This window comes from Gossypium hirsutum, chromosome D10 (assembly GCF_007990345.1).
Source record: "Gossypium hirsutum isolate 1008001.06 chromosome D10, Gossypium_hirsutum_v2.1, whole genome shotgun sequence".
NCBI lineage: Eukaryota > Viridiplantae > Streptophyta > Magnoliopsida > Malvales > Malvaceae > Gossypium > Gossypium hirsutum.
Window position 1 is genome coordinate 44,159,916 of NC_053446.1, and position 16,668 is coordinate 44,176,583.

The 16,668-nt window shown below is 32.5% G+C and overlaps 1 protein-coding gene across 1 annotated transcript; it reads left to right on the top strand.

Moving 5' to 3' along the window:
- Positions 1–8,310: 8,310 nt before the first annotated feature.
- On the top strand, positions 8,311–10,493 carry LOC107916084 (epsin-3). The gene is made up of 4 exons (XM_016845259.2): positions 8,311–8,457; positions 8,719–8,841; positions 9,030–9,191; positions 9,706–10,493. Exons 1-4 carry the CDS (start codon positions 8,351–8,353, stop codon positions 10,295–10,297), a joined length of 984 nt encoding a protein of 327 aa, XP_016700748.1. The 5' UTR covers positions 8,311–8,350; the 3' UTR covers positions 10,298–10,493.
- Positions 10,494–16,668: the final 6,175 nt, after the last annotated feature.

The following is a 16,668-nucleotide window of genomic DNA, read 5'->3' on the forward strand; positions in this document are numbered from 1 at the left end:
TATGTTTGGTTATATAAATTGGTTATATGGAAATAGATTTATGAAATGTAACAGTGGATACAAACATTTGAAATGAAAATGTGAAATGTTAAATGAATAGATTATGGTGAATGGTATATCAAATGTGTTTACTTGTAGATGTTTTATGACATTAAGAAGTTAAACATTTTTATATATGTGAATTTACTAATCTGGTGAGGCTTGTGATGTGTATAAGCAATTAAATGAACTCATGACCTTGATTATGATTTTTATTGTGAAAGGTTTAAGTTAAGTCATTTACGGTAAGTTAAAGTTTACGTTTAATACAAACTTACTAAGCTTTACACAAGCTTACCTAATTTTGGTTTTTCTTTCTTGTAGATCATTGGATACGAGCTATCAATTGGATTGCTTTTGGAGATCACACTATCTGGAAACTTAATCGGTAACTAATTGTTCACTTTGGTCTAGTTATAAGTGGCATATAAATAGGGTTTTGGTATATATATGTTATGATCATTTGGTTAGGTTTAGTGCCATTTCAAAAATGTGAAATGTGTTTTGACGTACATCCTTAGTGGTATTTTGGGTTTGTTTGCATTTAATAGCATAAAAGTGTGTTTGGAATATAATGCATTGTTGGTTTGTTGAATTGGCTAATACATGATAGGTTAATTGGTGAAGTTAAAGTAATGATTCTGGTATTTGGTGATTTATGTTGATTTGGTGAATGTATAAGCATGGAAAGCAATTTTTTTTAGGTTTAAATGGTTGATGTTTATGTTTGACTTGTGGTGCCAACGAATGCATATTGGTTAGACACATAAGTTGATTATGAATTGTGGTATTTGAATTGTGGTATGTTTTGGCACATTTTGAATAGGCTTGAATGTTTATTAATGTATGGCTTGGAACCTAAGTTTTGGTATGTGAATTGGTTTGTGTTTAAAGGTGAATTTAGGCACACACGGCTTGTGGCACGGCCTACCACATGGTCGTGTGCTCCACATGGTTGTTTGACACGACCGTATGGTTGTTTGATTTTAAGTACAAGATGTTCCACACAGTCATAGATTGTTACACGGCTTGACGACACGGTCGTGGGACCCTATATTTCATAAAATCAAATTTTATATGGTTTAAGGACACGGACATGTAGCATAGCACCACAAGGCCTCAGCCTTGTTACACGGCCTGGTCACACGGCTATGTGACCCCTATTTACAAGTTTTTCCAATTTTTTCTATTTTGTTTTAGATTAGTCCCTACTTATTTCCAAACCGATTTTTAGGTCCAATAGGCCCGATTTAAATTCCATTTACACGTATATGCTATGAATAATGTTTGAATATTTATTTATGATATTTAAATTGATTTTTTGTTTGAATATTTATTTATGATATTTAAATTTATTTTTTAACTATTTTAAAATATTATCAGACTTTTTAACTTTCGTAATATCCCATAACCCTAATTCGATGACGACAGGTTAAAGGTGTTACATTTAGTGGTATTAGATTTATGGTTTAGTCGATTCTAGGACTGTATGTAGCATGTATTGTGTTTAGAAATGCATGCCACTTTATAACTTGGGATAGTGAGATGACTCTCAATTAGTTTGACTGGTTTTCTTATAGATACAAGATGTTAACTAAATCCAATCGAGTAAATTTCGATGAAGTATTGAGTTATGTTCCAGCCACTAATCAAAGGGCTACTCATAAGGTGCCGGATTTTCAAGGGTCTAGAGAAGATGCTCACAATACCCTCTTCACTATCATGAATGATATGTTTAACGCATGTATGAGAGTTTGTAACCTCCCAAACCTAGCCTAGACGTTATGCCTGAATCGTGAAAGTCACATGGGACACCTAAACTATGATTCTACCCTATCGATGGTTGAAAACCTTAAACGTACTCTCTTTTTAATAAAACCATGATTACCTTTGTTATTTTGGGAAAAAACATTCAATATAAAAATCCAATATTTATTAAGTCAAGTTCGTATCACTGGCGTGGTTTTTAGAAAAACTCTTTGCACATCGTTGCTTTTGAAAAATAACTTTGGTTATCTTGATTACAGTGAAAAACCCGATTAAAACCCAAATGATTAATTCAGCCAAGTAACATGCTTAACCTGATTTCAGTATATAATAATAAATCACTCTCATGTTTGAGGCTATGCATGCATGAAAATTGCCCAAAACAGAAATAGTCCCAAACCACAGTTCAAATTGCTTTACAGTCCAAAAACCAAATAAACTTAGGGAATTTTATATAAATCAAAAATAAAGATAATAGTTTTGAAACTGAGCCCGAAGTTCGTCATACGTCTGCATGCCAAGTCCAGTCTTAATTTCGTTCATTACATTAGTAGTTTGAAGTAATGGGGTGAGCTAACTAGCTTTGTATGAGTCTAAACAACAAGGCATTAATCAAGCATTTACATAGAATCGCAAATCACAATCAAACAGCATGAATAACAATATAATGAGTCATGATCATGTTATAATGCAAATTGAGTTTCCTACCCCAACCATCTGCTACACACCACTTGTAACCTCTCTAACGCAACCTAAACGTTATAGCTAGATTGAGAAAGCTACATTAGCCACCAAAATGTCTAAGCTAACTTACGTTACTTTTGAAGACCTTAAATAAACTTATTTTAGAGAAAATCGTAGTTGTACTTTGATTTAGCTTAAAAACATTCATTCATTAGGTCATGTATACTTAGGATTCATTTTATTGTTGATAGTGTTGTTTTAGAAAAACCATTTGACATTCATTTTATTGCTGATAATGTTGACTCCTTCGTCAACCACAAAATCTCAACCCAATGCATATGCAATATGTCACAAATCTCATACATAATCATATCTCAATACTTTTCACATTCATTTGACATGCTCAACATGTCCTCAATAATCACTTACTTTCAGTAAATGGAAACAATGTTCCAATATTTCAAATTACATTTGTGTTGGTATCAATCAATATCGTTCAATTTCACGTACTTTACAGATTTTCATTGTGCATAAATAGCACCCTTTTCAGTACAAAATATAACAAATATCTCATGCGTTTAAATCATACATAAGCTTAATATATCAACATATTATATCATTCAGTCAAACATTCTCATATCTCATAACTCAAATATGTAATTACAAACTCAACCAAACATTCATATTATCAAACTAGCAATTTTGCCAACATGTCAATATTTTAAGGTTCGAAACATACCTAGTTCGGCCACTTACAAAATCAATAATTTGGATATTAAGTCAATCCAATCAGCAAACTAGTTTATCAAATATAACCTGATATTTAACATTTTCAAACAATTTTATGAGTTTAGGACCCACACCTTATTTTTCGCTTCATCGCAGCAAACTAACGAATCTTCCAATTTTCCTTAATAATTCATTAAATGAACCTAAACCAAAATTTAATATAAATTCAACCAATTTACCATTAAACCAGCCCCCAAACACCCACTTATGATTTCAAACCAATTTTTGAAATTATAACTATTGTATGAATCCAAACTAGTTAGATTTCTTACACTGTATCGATGCGAACTGTACATACAATCGTTCTTCGCCTTTACGGATGATTTAGAGCGTTTGGGTCAGCACCTAGTTCAATTATATATTGGAAAATAATTAGCTAATTAATGATTAAATACCTTCATTTAATAAATTCTTAACCTTTACCCAACAACTATGTCGAAGTAACAAACTAGTTATCCTTAATTTTACTTACACTTCACGATTTATGGGATCCGATTAGCTAATTGATGAAGAACGTCCCTCCCTAATTAACATGTGATTAAATGTTGATTATGAGGGTTAAAGAACACAATTTAATTCTGGAAAAGAATGGGCAATACCCAAGAAACAAAACAACCCCCTTTCTTGCACATAGGCGCACGCAACACTGCCCATGGTGGCCAAAATTAGGGCTGAATTTTAAAATGGTTTGAGATCTCATTAAAATCTGGAAAAATAACTTTGAAATCATTTTAAATCCACCAAATTCAGAATCTAGATATTTTTGTTTTTAATTGACAAGATTAATCAAGAAATTCAAGAGAAAAGAGATCTTACCCAAGCTAGTTGAGAGGAACGACAATAACACTTTCTTGGCAATATTTAGGATCGATCTTGGGGTTCAAGATTTCAGATTTAGAACTGATTTAGATGAGATAAATTTCAGAAATAGAGTAAAGGAGATGGTGCACACTCTTGATGCAAAAAGAAGAAGAAAGATATGGTAAAATGGGAGGTGTAGGCGACGACAATAATGGGAGAAAGAAAGAAAATTGAAGAGAAAAGATGAAAGGAAAAGGGTTAACGGCTAAAGTAGGGAAAATTTTAATTAAAGGTTGAAAAAATACAATAAAAACTTGTATTTATACTTAGGGTTCAAGGGTATGAATGGCACACACATTAAAAAAACAAGGGATTTTGCAAAATTTAACTATTTTATAAGGGAAAGGATTCAAACTTGGGACTTCATTTATTTTCCATGCTTTCTGATATTTCTTTTAACCATTAGGCTTCTTCCTTATTCTTGAAATAATTTTGTAGTATTTATTTTAAAAATAAGGCATGTCACATACTAGGGTTTAAGGCAAAATTTGCAAAATAATAAAAATGGCGAGAGAGAAGGGATTTGAACTTGGGTTTCAAGGAATGTTTCACTAACCCTTAACCAAAAAACCAATACCTCATTTATTTCCTAAAAATGTATAGATAATCTAAAAAATTAAGGCATGACCACTCTCTCTCGATTTACAAACCCGATTCTACTAATCCCCGATTGTTAGGATGTTACACCACAAGTTTTCGAGAACCCGTTTATCAAACTCCAAAGAATGTGAGCAAAGCTCATTTTGGTAAAACCACCGAATGAATATAATTGTAGAAATCTGCCAAAAAATGAATAAATGCAATAAAATCGCCAAATTCCCTCAAATCTCTGGTGCAGTGCACTGACTACGAATAAATGCAAACTTAATATGCCGTTGAATCTTCACGAAACTCCTCCGTCAACCACAATAATAACCCACCCCAATGCACATGCAATATGTCATACAATCTCATACATAATCATAACTCACTACATTCAAAATTTATTAGCATGTTCAACATGCCCTCGAATTATCAAATACTTTCAGTGGATAGGATCATTGATCCAACTTTCAATTCACCATCAAGGTGGTATCATTTAAAAAATCACAATTTCATGTGTTCTTACAAACTTTTCTGTGTGCATGTATAGCAGTTTTTCAAACATTACATGGCAAATTACTCATACCAATATATCATGCATAAGCCTTATTTTCATTTAAAATCATGTTATTCAAACAACCAATCATACATTACATTAACCATTCACAATAATATCAATCATGCAATTATTCAGTCAATTTAACAACTTTGCTAACATGCCAAACACTTAGGGCTCAAAACATACCTGATTCAGCCACCTACAAATTTAATTACTTAGGTATTTAATCAAACCTGATCATCACACTAAATCATCAATTATAGCAATAAAAACATTATTATCATTTAAGTCTTTGAGTTAGGACCCATACCTTATTTTACGCTCTTCCGTAACACACTTGTAAATCTTGCGGTTTCTCTATTAAGCTTTAAAATTAACCTAAATTAAAAATCAGTATTAAACTCAATAAATATGCCTCTTAAATAGCCCCCAAACACCCACTTATGGGTTCAATCCAACCATTACAATTATAACTATTTTTCAGATCCAAACTAGTTAGGTTTCTTACACTGATTTGATGCAAATCATACGAGCGAACAGCTTTCGACTTCACTGTTGATTTGGGACATTTAAATCAATACCTAACACATTAAAATACTATAAAATCAATAGCTAATAATTGATTAAAATTCTTTATTTAATCCATTAACAATATTTCCCCAATATCTAAATTGAAACTATAAACTACTTTATGATCAACCATACATACGCTTCCCGAATTATCAAAATTTATTTTCCCTAATTAAAACACAATTAAATACTGATTAAGATGGGTTCAAGAACCCAAGATAATTCTAGAAAAAGAAGAGAAAAAATTAAAGAAAAACAACCCAGTTTCTTGCCCATAGGCAAGCGCACCACCACCATCAGAATTACTAATCTAATCAATTCACGAATTAGTAGTACAAATCTAAAATAATAATAATTACTAATTAAATTAATATAAAATAACAATAATAAAATTAATTAACTAAAAATAAACCTAAGTTAAGTTATCGGCTTTGCGAGCTATTCTAGCCTAAATCCAGTTGTGTTACCTGATTACCATCTAAGATACCCTTTCGGTCTCACCTAGGTACACAGATACCCTTTCTGTCTCACCGCTTAGCTCAAGTTTTATTCAACAGGATACCCTTTCAGTCTCACCTGTCTAAATATTCTACTAGGATCATCAATCCTAGTATACTAAGTCTCTTAAATAAATACCTAATTTTAGGTTATTATTTACTTGATCAATTAACCATATTAAATTGTTGAATCATGCTTATGGATTAGGATTTTCGATTAACAAAGTTAAAGAAAGATAGATAAATAATAGAATAAGAAAATAGATAGAGAATGCTCATGGATTCATTGATGTAAAATCATAGTTCTGGAACAATATCCGCTCGTGATAGTCTAACTTCAGAATAGGATTTCCTGATTAAGCGAACATAAAAAATTAATCTAAGTGAAAACTATAAAGAAATAAAAATTGAAAGTTAAACAATAATCTATGTTCAATCCCCCTTTGAATATGGTTATAATGTTGTTTATATAGAAAAAAATAAAAATACTTAAGTTCTCCTTCATTTATAATGGAAATTAGGGTTTTAAGTTGGAAAAGTACCTGTAATTGCCTTTAAATTCATAGTCGATGTGCACAAGAATTTTTGGCCGTGCAGAAGCAGTGTTGCAGCATCCAAATCCAATGTTGCAACATCCAGTTAGTGTCGGGACATTCAACTCCAGTGTCACGACATCATGGCAATTTCATCCTAGGAATTTGTTTTTGCTTCAATCTTCAGTGTCACGAAATTGGCAGTAGTTTCAACCCAAATGTGCACTTTTAGCTCCTGATCTATCCTACATAACTACAAAACCTTATTTAGATATCAAAATATTGTAAAACTATAGAAAAACATAATTTATTGAATCAAATAACAAAAACATAATAAATACTAAAATGTGTTGATTTAGCTTATTAAATAAGCTAAAGTTAGTGAAAAGGGATGTAAATAATAACCTAGATCATGGCTAATTAGTCACGTGATTTGTTAGACTAAAATTCTAACCCTAAGACACAATGCGCATAGTTCACCTTTTCAAGCACCTAATAGGACACTCTTGTTTTGTGAACCCACCATGTTTCCAATCATTTGGGCTCTCAACAAAATTGAGAAACAAAACCCCTATCAAAGACAATAACGACCTGTTGAATGGCCCACTAATTTTTAACGAATGATAGCTCACAAACTTCTTTCAATTGAGTCAGTCTCAAGCATTTCTATTTTTTTAATTTCCAAACTTCTTTTATGGAGTCTAACTATTTGTCAACTATTGAGTGCATATAGTTTTTTTTCCCATTGTATTCTAAATCAGTGGTTTTTTACATGTGTGATTTTGTATTTCTTTTATAGTAAATATTTAAAAGTGAGAAATTAGCTAATGTGGCCTTGGTTCAGTTGGCAAAAGTAGAAGCCTTAGTCTTAAGTATCCAAGTTTGAGAGTCACCATTCGCAATTTTATGTATGGGTCTCGAAGTCCCACTATGTACGACTACATGTGTGGGTTTAGTTCAATTAGTTCAGTTTATTGATTTTAGTCTGGATTATACACGTCATCAGTCTAGTCGTGCTATAACGGTTTGATTCTACTTTATAATTTATTGAACAATTTTATTATAATAGTTTGATATTTGTGATTATTTAAATCTATATATTTATATTTGCATTTTGATTATAGTCGTCACACTTAAAAAAAAAGTGAGAAAATTAATTACTTAGTGCCTTCCCAAGAAAATTCCAAAACCTCAAGTAATAAAATCCATAGGCTTTCAGCATTCGGGGATCCTAATTTTCAGTTCAATCAAACATTAATTTCCCTTTTTCTCATTGAAAATTCATCAGTCAAGAGGTTATCAACCTAAAAGTTTTGAACTAAAATCATGCCTATCCATACAAATAATAAATAAGCAAATTTTATTCTTATAAAATTCGATAAAAATTCTTTCTCACAACCTTTTTAATTTATTAAATTTTTTATTAAAAGAGATAAATAAATAAATAAATAAATAAAAAGCTTCTATTCATGGGGACCTTGCTGCTAAACAAGATAAGGAAACAAGCTTCCTGTTTTCTTCAAGAAAAATACAGAAATGCAAGGATTGCCTTCAGTGATGTTACTGCTGCAGAATTGTAAGTGTATTGCCTATCAATCTATCTAAGGTGAAGGTAGGAATTTTTTTGGTAGCGAATACGAGATAAAATTATAAATTTTGGTGTCAAAATTAGAAGTTGTGTTAAAAAATCTTAAATTAAATTATTAAGTTTAGGGAGGTGCCAGGATAATAATTTTTCCATTAACCAAGGGACGAGGCCCTGAGTGATATTGTTGTTATTCTATTTCCAATAAATAATCTGGAAAATTAATGAAGATTTGACTATGATTTTGTGAAGATTGGCTGAAGAAGCAACAAACAATGATCCATGGGGGCCTGATGCTAGAACAATGACTAAGATATCTGAGGCATCTTTTAACATGAATGATTATTGGAGAATTGTTTATGTTCTACACAAAAGGTAATGCAACAGTTTGGTTAAGTTACAATTTAGAGATAATATTTTATATTATAAAAAATTTCAATTATTTGATTTTTTTTTTACTTATAAAATAAGAGATTACATCAAATTCAATTAAAATCAAATAAAAAAAATATTGTTATCAATTTTTTCGAATTTTTTTTAGTACCATAATTAATATGGTGTAGGTTGGATCACATTGATTGGAAGCATTGGAGACAGTCGTACAAAACATTGACACTCCTTGAGTTCTTACTAACTCATGGCCCTACAACTATTGCTGAAGAATTTCTCTGTGATTCTGAGGTTATTGAAGAGCTTGGAACTTTTACACATGTTGATGAGAATGGGTAATCTTTGATTCTTATCAACTTCTTTTTGGATTTTGTATTTAGTGTAAGCAAACCTGAATATTGATCTAAATCTAAAAATCAACTTCATCAATTTGATTCTAGTTAATTTGATTATAAAGTCAATAATCTAAATTCAAAAACCTAGAATTAAACTAAACCTAAAACTATTTGAACTTTAAGCATGAGCGAAGTCCGAAAATATTTTTTGAAAACAAAATTAAGTTATATATTTTTACAATAGTAAAAATATATTTTTATTATTTTAATAGTCTATATCTTTATTATTTTTAAAAGATTAAATTTTTTTCATTTTTCGAGACCGTGCTAGAAATTTTTCATTTTATGGGCCGAGTCCCCTGCCTGCCTTGACCTGAAGCGATTAGAACTGAAATGATTCAAACCTGTCGTATGGACAACAAGAGGCTAAAATCCGAATGACCCGAACACCAAAAAGAAAAAAGGAAAGCTCTTTTTGGTGTGCTTAACGTTTATACTATTGTTTCACTGTTAGGTTCAATTGGGGTCTAAACATGCAGAAAAGATCAGATAAAATCCTAGAACTGCTAGGAGGAGGGGAAGCATTAACACAAGCAAGATTAAAAGCCCTGAAAACAACAAAAGAAATCAAAGGATTTGGTAATACAACAACTCCATCTCCTCCATCATCATCAACATCATCTTCAGATTCATCAAGAGCTTCCACTTCGTCATTCGGCTCATTTTTCACATCAGTTTCCACACTCGCTGACATAAACGATCCCCACATGGACAATTTGGAAACCCCAATATTGGCTAAAAATGAAAGCTCTTTTGATGAGGAGAAAGCTCTTGAATTCCCCTCATCAGAGGATGAAAGTTTCAAGTGCATGCACCTTTGGGATTGCCCTCCCATTCCTGAAAAAGGGTCTTTGCTAGAATCTGATGGAAGTGAAGAAAACGACACCAAATCAGAAGGTTTCATCACTGATATCTGCTCCAAACTTGGAATCAGTCCTTCAAAAACAACTGCTGTTGCTGCTCAAAAAATGGCTTTCAGGACCTTTTCTGATGCTGGAAATGTTGCCAAAAATAAATTTGGTCGCCAGTTTTCTCTGAGATTTTGATTAATTTATGTTTTCTTTTTTAAAAATGGAAAAAAGCATATGTGCTTATTTAAATTATAGTATACTTTTGTTGTATATATACATAAATTTGACTTGTAAGTAACAAATATACTTTATCAGTGTCTTGTACCAGTTTGCAAGGCAGGATTAATGGATTAGACTTGTATGCCTAAAGAAATAGCAAAGTTTGATAGTTTCTTCTTTTGTTTTTATAATTGTTTTCTGCGAAATCAGAATTTTTCTTCAAGACACGCTATAACAATTATAAAAATTTAAAGTGATTCAATCATAATTTTATCATGTTTAATTTATAATTATTTTTTTTGAAGGAATTAAATAGAATTTTTTTTTTATATTTAGGAGAGCTACATTGGTAATTTACCATATATTTAATTTTATTATTTTTAAAGAGATTGAACTAAAATTTTACATTTTTAAGGGGGCCAAAGCTCCTGAAAACCCCTAACTTCACTTTTGGTATATATATACACACCAGGTATTATTTTATCTTTTTATTCTTTTATAAGATATAAGAGTTGTCCACAGATCAAACTTGAGATTGATATCAATCGAAAACTATTTTTTTAAGTAAAAATGTGTTGATGATAATTAGTAAAGAAAAGAGTGTCATTACACCCACCCACCGAAGAAACTGATTGGTCAAGCACATTGGTGCCATAATTGAAACTATTGGAAACAGAAAAGAAACAAAACAACAAAAGCAAGAAAACCACACTAAACAGATTGAGAAAGAAAAACCTAATCAGCAAATAGATGAAATGGCACCCCCACGAAATCCACAAACAATCACCACTAGTCTGAAAACCGAGCAACTCCTCTTCCCATCTCAACCGACGATGGCATCTCGACAATTTAGTCCAACATGCTCTTGCTACTCTGGCCACATCAGAGTACCAAAGATGAACCATTTCTTCGGCGTTAGAAAACCCATGTAACAGCCCATTTTTAGTGAAATAAAAAAAAGTAGTTTTGAGACAACAAACCTGATGAGAAATTTTTATTTTATGATTATTTTAATGTCTACAGTATGTTAATAATATCTTATAAAAAAATTGTTAAGAAAATTTGACGTTTGCAAGCTTAATTTAGTAAAAAGGACTAAATCGTAAAAGGTACAAAAGTAGAGTTCTATAAGTTAAAGGAGTCTAATTGTTCTGAAATTTAAATGTGAGTGGATTTAAATGGTAATTAGACAATTTATGTGGATAGTGGACATCCAGGGCTTTATTCAAATTATTAATTTTTTTAAAGGATAAAAAGGTAAATGAGTAAATAAAGATTAAATTAATTAAAACAAAGTGTTCATCTTCTTCATTTGATGAACCAAAACTGATTTTGGCCATTGGAGAATAGGGAGCTTTCGGTTGAGCTAGAGTTGTGTGCATGGTGAGTTTTCAATCCCTGTTTTTAATGATTTTTATGTTTTCGGGATCGTTGTAGCTTAATCTAGCTAGTTTGGGGACTAATTTTAAAATTTTTAAATATTTAGGGTTTGGCCATGAATGTTTTTTTATTATTCTTGAATTTTAATGAAATATTATGAGTCATTGTAGATAAATAAACAAGTTTTGTAAAGTATTTTTTGATGAAAATGACATTTAGGGACTTATTTGTAAAAGTAGTAAAATATCATGATTAAATTGTGAAATGATGATTTGTATGAGTTGATATGGGTTCATGATAAATTCAGTTAGCATGAGTTAGGGATGATAATGCTTAGATTTTAATTTACGAGTTTAATAACTAAATTGTAAAAAGACTAAAATGTTAGGGGAAATTGTAATTATGTATAAATGTGGATTATGGATTGAATTGAATGTTTGAGATGGATTGAAACACTTAATTGAATATAATTTTTTGTTTAGATCAAGATAAATCTCAATCAGATCTAAACCTAGGAAAGACGAAAAACACGAATTAGCTCGATCGTTCTTTTACACTCTAGCTGTCGATGTAAGTTCATAGTATTTCTATACGTAATTGAATTTCTACTTGTTTGTTTACAATATAGTTATGTAATTATTTGCTTGCACTTAATTATTCCCAGAATTGCACATACGTGCCCCTGCTTACACTCTGGTAACTTCAAATCGAGTAAGGTAAGAGTTGCATTCAATTCTTGTTAAGTTAAAAGATTTATTATGTTCTTACTAAGCTCTATAAGCGTATATGTTTTTGTGTATTGTTTTGTAGATCATTATTGCTGACTTTTGGATGGATCAAATCTTCGGCTTACACTATCCACCGATGTTGGTAGTTCTTGTGCTCCTTAGGGTTGTGGCATGTATATGTTGCTATATAGGCTGTTATGGTACATTTTGAAAAAATACTAAACTAAGTTTTCAGGCACTTTACTAAGGTTGTAAATAGGTATCTTTTTGGTACAATTAGAATGGTATGAAAGTATACACTTGTGGTTTGTTTTTGGCTTGTTGGCGAATTAAGTTACTATGCTAGAAATGGTGTTAATTGTTGTATGTTTTAAGATGATATGGAACTAGATGTGTATGTTGGAAGTAAGGTTAATTATATGTTTTGGTAAGTTTGTTTGATTGTGATTTAGGTGCCGTATAAGGCACATTGGTTGAATGGATTTTGGATCTTTTGAATTGGTTAAATTAAGCATGTTCTGGTAGGTTTTTTGTGCATTGATCATATGTGTATATGGCTTGTAGGTACTTGTTGGAATGGGTAAAAGGAATGGCTTGATTTTGGCCAATATCTTGTCCACACGGCCAAAGACACAGGAGTGTGTCTCAGCCGTGTGTGACACACGGCCATGTGATACAGTCGTGTGTCCCTTGTAGGTTTTAAAGGTTGCAAGTCAGACAGTTACACGGCCTAGCACACGGTCATGTGAGGCTATTTCGAGAGTAATACAGCCTAGCACAGGGATGTGTGGCTTGGCCATGTGACCCAAGTCAGAGAGTTACACGGGCATAGACACGGGCTAAGACACGACCGTGTGTCCCTATTTTGATTGTTACACGGCCTCAGACACGAGCATATGAGTCACACGACCTTGTGATCCCTGCAGTTTGAATTTTTCTAACTTTTTACTCAGTGTTTCAAATATTCCCAATTTAGTCTCGAATCGTTTCTAAAGTGATTCTAAGGCCTCGAGGGCCCGAATAAGAGACGATATGCATGTATATTATTAGGTTATGCTATGTTTATTGAAATGTTTGAAAACGAATGATTTTAAGTTACGTTTATTCGGTAACTCTCTGTAACCCTAATTTGGTGACGAATACAGGTTAGAGTGTTATATTTAGTGATATCAGAGCTATGATTTAGTCGATTATATGACTAACATAGAAAAGTAAGAGTTTAGTATATATAAGCTACATATACCCTGTGATATTGTGATACTTTTGATCTGCTCTAACATTTTGTTTCTTATAGATTTAAGATGTAAGCTAAATGAAATCGAGCTATAGTTAATTAACTTGAAAGTAATGTTCAAGCTTCGAATCTTGAGGCAAGCAATAGTGTGCCTATTCCACAATTCATGGGTGATGAGATGAAAAATGTATTACTTGGAATGATGAACTAATGGTTCAATGAGTTCAAACAAGCAAATCTCGCAACTCCGCCACCTCTACCCCCTGTTATGCCTTCTATGGCACCCTTGAATGCTCCAAACCCTATACATGTGACGATCAACTGAGTATTTATAAAAAAATTCAGAAATGTGGAGCAAAAATGTTTAGAGTTACAATAAATGATGATCCTTCAAAATTCGAGTATTGGTTATTGAACACAAAGAGAGTTTTTGCGGAGTTATTGTGTACTCCTGAAGATTGCTTGAGGTATGTGGTATCCTTATTGAAAGATGAGGCATATCTATGGTAGGATACTTTGAGCACGATGATATCGGATGATAGAGTTAATTGGGACTTCTTCCAGAATAAATTCAAGAAAAAGTATGTTAGCCGGCTGTTCATTAACTAGAAAAAGAAAGAGTTTCTCGAGTTAAAATAATGAAACTGGGCTGTAGCTGAGTATGACCGTGAGTTTGTATAGTTAAGCAAGTATGCTCATAACATCTTATCAAATAAGGAAGAAATGTGTATAAAATTTGAAAATGGGTTGAATATTGAGATCCGTATGGTTGTAGCAACATTAAGGTTACAGGAATTAGTAGAACTTTCAGAGCGGGCTTAGAGGGTTGAAAAGATTTGTAAAAGCAAACGACAGCCAGATTCGAAGTTTAGGAACTATAACAAAAAGGGGGCTATTCAAGCTAGCTCAAATATCTCCATTGAAGAAATTTAGAAATGACACCAGTCGATCAGCTGCACCTTCAGAGTTCGTTAATAGAAAAAAACCGAGACAAAGCAATTTGCAGTCAGTCAACTCTCTAGCGGCGAGTGTTGGAAGTGTAAGAAATGTGGTGAGAACTGTTCTGGTGTGCGATGAATTCAATAAAAGACATTATGAAGAGTGTCGATGAAAATCAGGAGCTTGTTTCCATTGTGGGTCTATTGACCGCTTTCTTTGTAACTGCCTGAAAAAGTAAAATGATTTCGAGAATCAACCAAATAAGCCTGAAGCAACTTCTCATAGGGGTAGACGGTCTGGAAATTTTAGAAATACTACTCCTAGTCGAGGAAAGAATAGCGAGATAAATGAATGGTCTGAAGCGAGAACACCGGCCAGGGCCTACGCAATCCGAGCTCGAGAGGAAGCTACTACTATAGATGTTATTGTGGGTACTTTTTCTCTCTTTGATATTAATGTATATGCATTGATTTATCCTAGATCAACTCATTTGTATATATGCACTGCATTAGTAGACAAAAAGAAAATACATGTTGAATTCACTAAATATACTGTCAAAGTTACAAATCCCCTGGGACAGTATGTTTTAGTTAATCAATTATGTAGATCATGTCCACTAAAAATTAGGGGTTACGATTTCCCCGCTAGTTTGATGTTGTTACCCTTTGATGAGTTTAATATGATTCTGAGTATGGACTGGTTGACTCTGCATGATACTATTATCAATTGTAGAAGAAAACATATTGTGCTAAAATGTCAGGATGGTAAACGAGTCCAGATTGAGTCAGACAAATTGGATGATACATCTAATATAATCTCAACTATGACGGTATAGAAATATGTTAAAAAGGGTTGTGAAGCATATCTCACTTACATAGTTGATTCTAGGGTTTCAGAATTGAAACTAGAATTGGTTTCAATTGCATGTGAGTTCCCAGATATGTTTTCAGAGTAGTTACCTGGGTTGCCTCCGAACTGAGAGGTTGAATTTGCTATTGAGTTAGTGCCGAGAACATCTCCGATATCGATAACTCCTTACATAATGACACCTACAAAATTGAAAGAGCTGAAAGCACAGTTGTAAGAGTTGACAAACAGGAGTTCTGTTCAACCTAGTTTTTCTCCTTACAGTGCTCCACTGTTATTTGTTAAGAAAAAGGACGGGTCCATGCGATTATGTATTGACTATCGACAGCTCAAAAAAGCCACGATCAAGAACAAGTATCTATTGTCATGTATTGTCAATCTGTTTGATTAGTTGAAAGGTGCGACAATATTTTCAAAGATTTATCTTCACTCTGGTTATTATCAGTTGCGAGTTAAAGACTCAGATGTGCTGAAAATCGCATTCAGGACCAAGTACGGACATTATGAATATTTTGTGATGTCGTTTGGTTTGACTAATGCACCTGCAGTATTTATAGATTTAATGAACAGAATTTTTAGACCGTATTTAGATAGATTTGTTATGGTATTCATTAACGATATTTTGATTTATTCACGGGATGAGACAGAGCATACCGAGCATTTGAGAATTGTTTTGCAGACTTTGTGCGAAAATCAATTATTCACTAAGTTTAGCAAATGTGAATTTTGGCTTCGGGAAGTCAGCCGATGGCATTAGAGTCGATCTGAGCAAAATCTTAGTTGTTGTAGATTAGAAGCCTCTGAAAAATGTATCTAAAGTCAGAAGTTTTTTGGGTTTAGTCGGATATTACAGAAGACTTGTCAAGGGATTCTCGATGATTGCTACACCATTGACGAGACTATTGCAAAAAAATGTTAAGTTTGAGTGGTCTGAGAAATGTCAGCAAAACTTCAATCAGTTAAAAGCATTGTTAATCGAGGCACTAGTGTTAGTTCAGCCAAAGCCAGGTGAAGAATTTGTGGTTTATAATAATGCATCATTAAACGGTTTAGGTTGTGTTTTGATGCAACAGGACAAGATGATAGCATATGCCTCTAGACAGTAGAAACAACATGAAAAGAATTATCTGACGCACGATTTAGAGCTTGTAGTGATTGTTTTTGCTTTGAAGATATGGCGACACCATTTGTATGGAGAA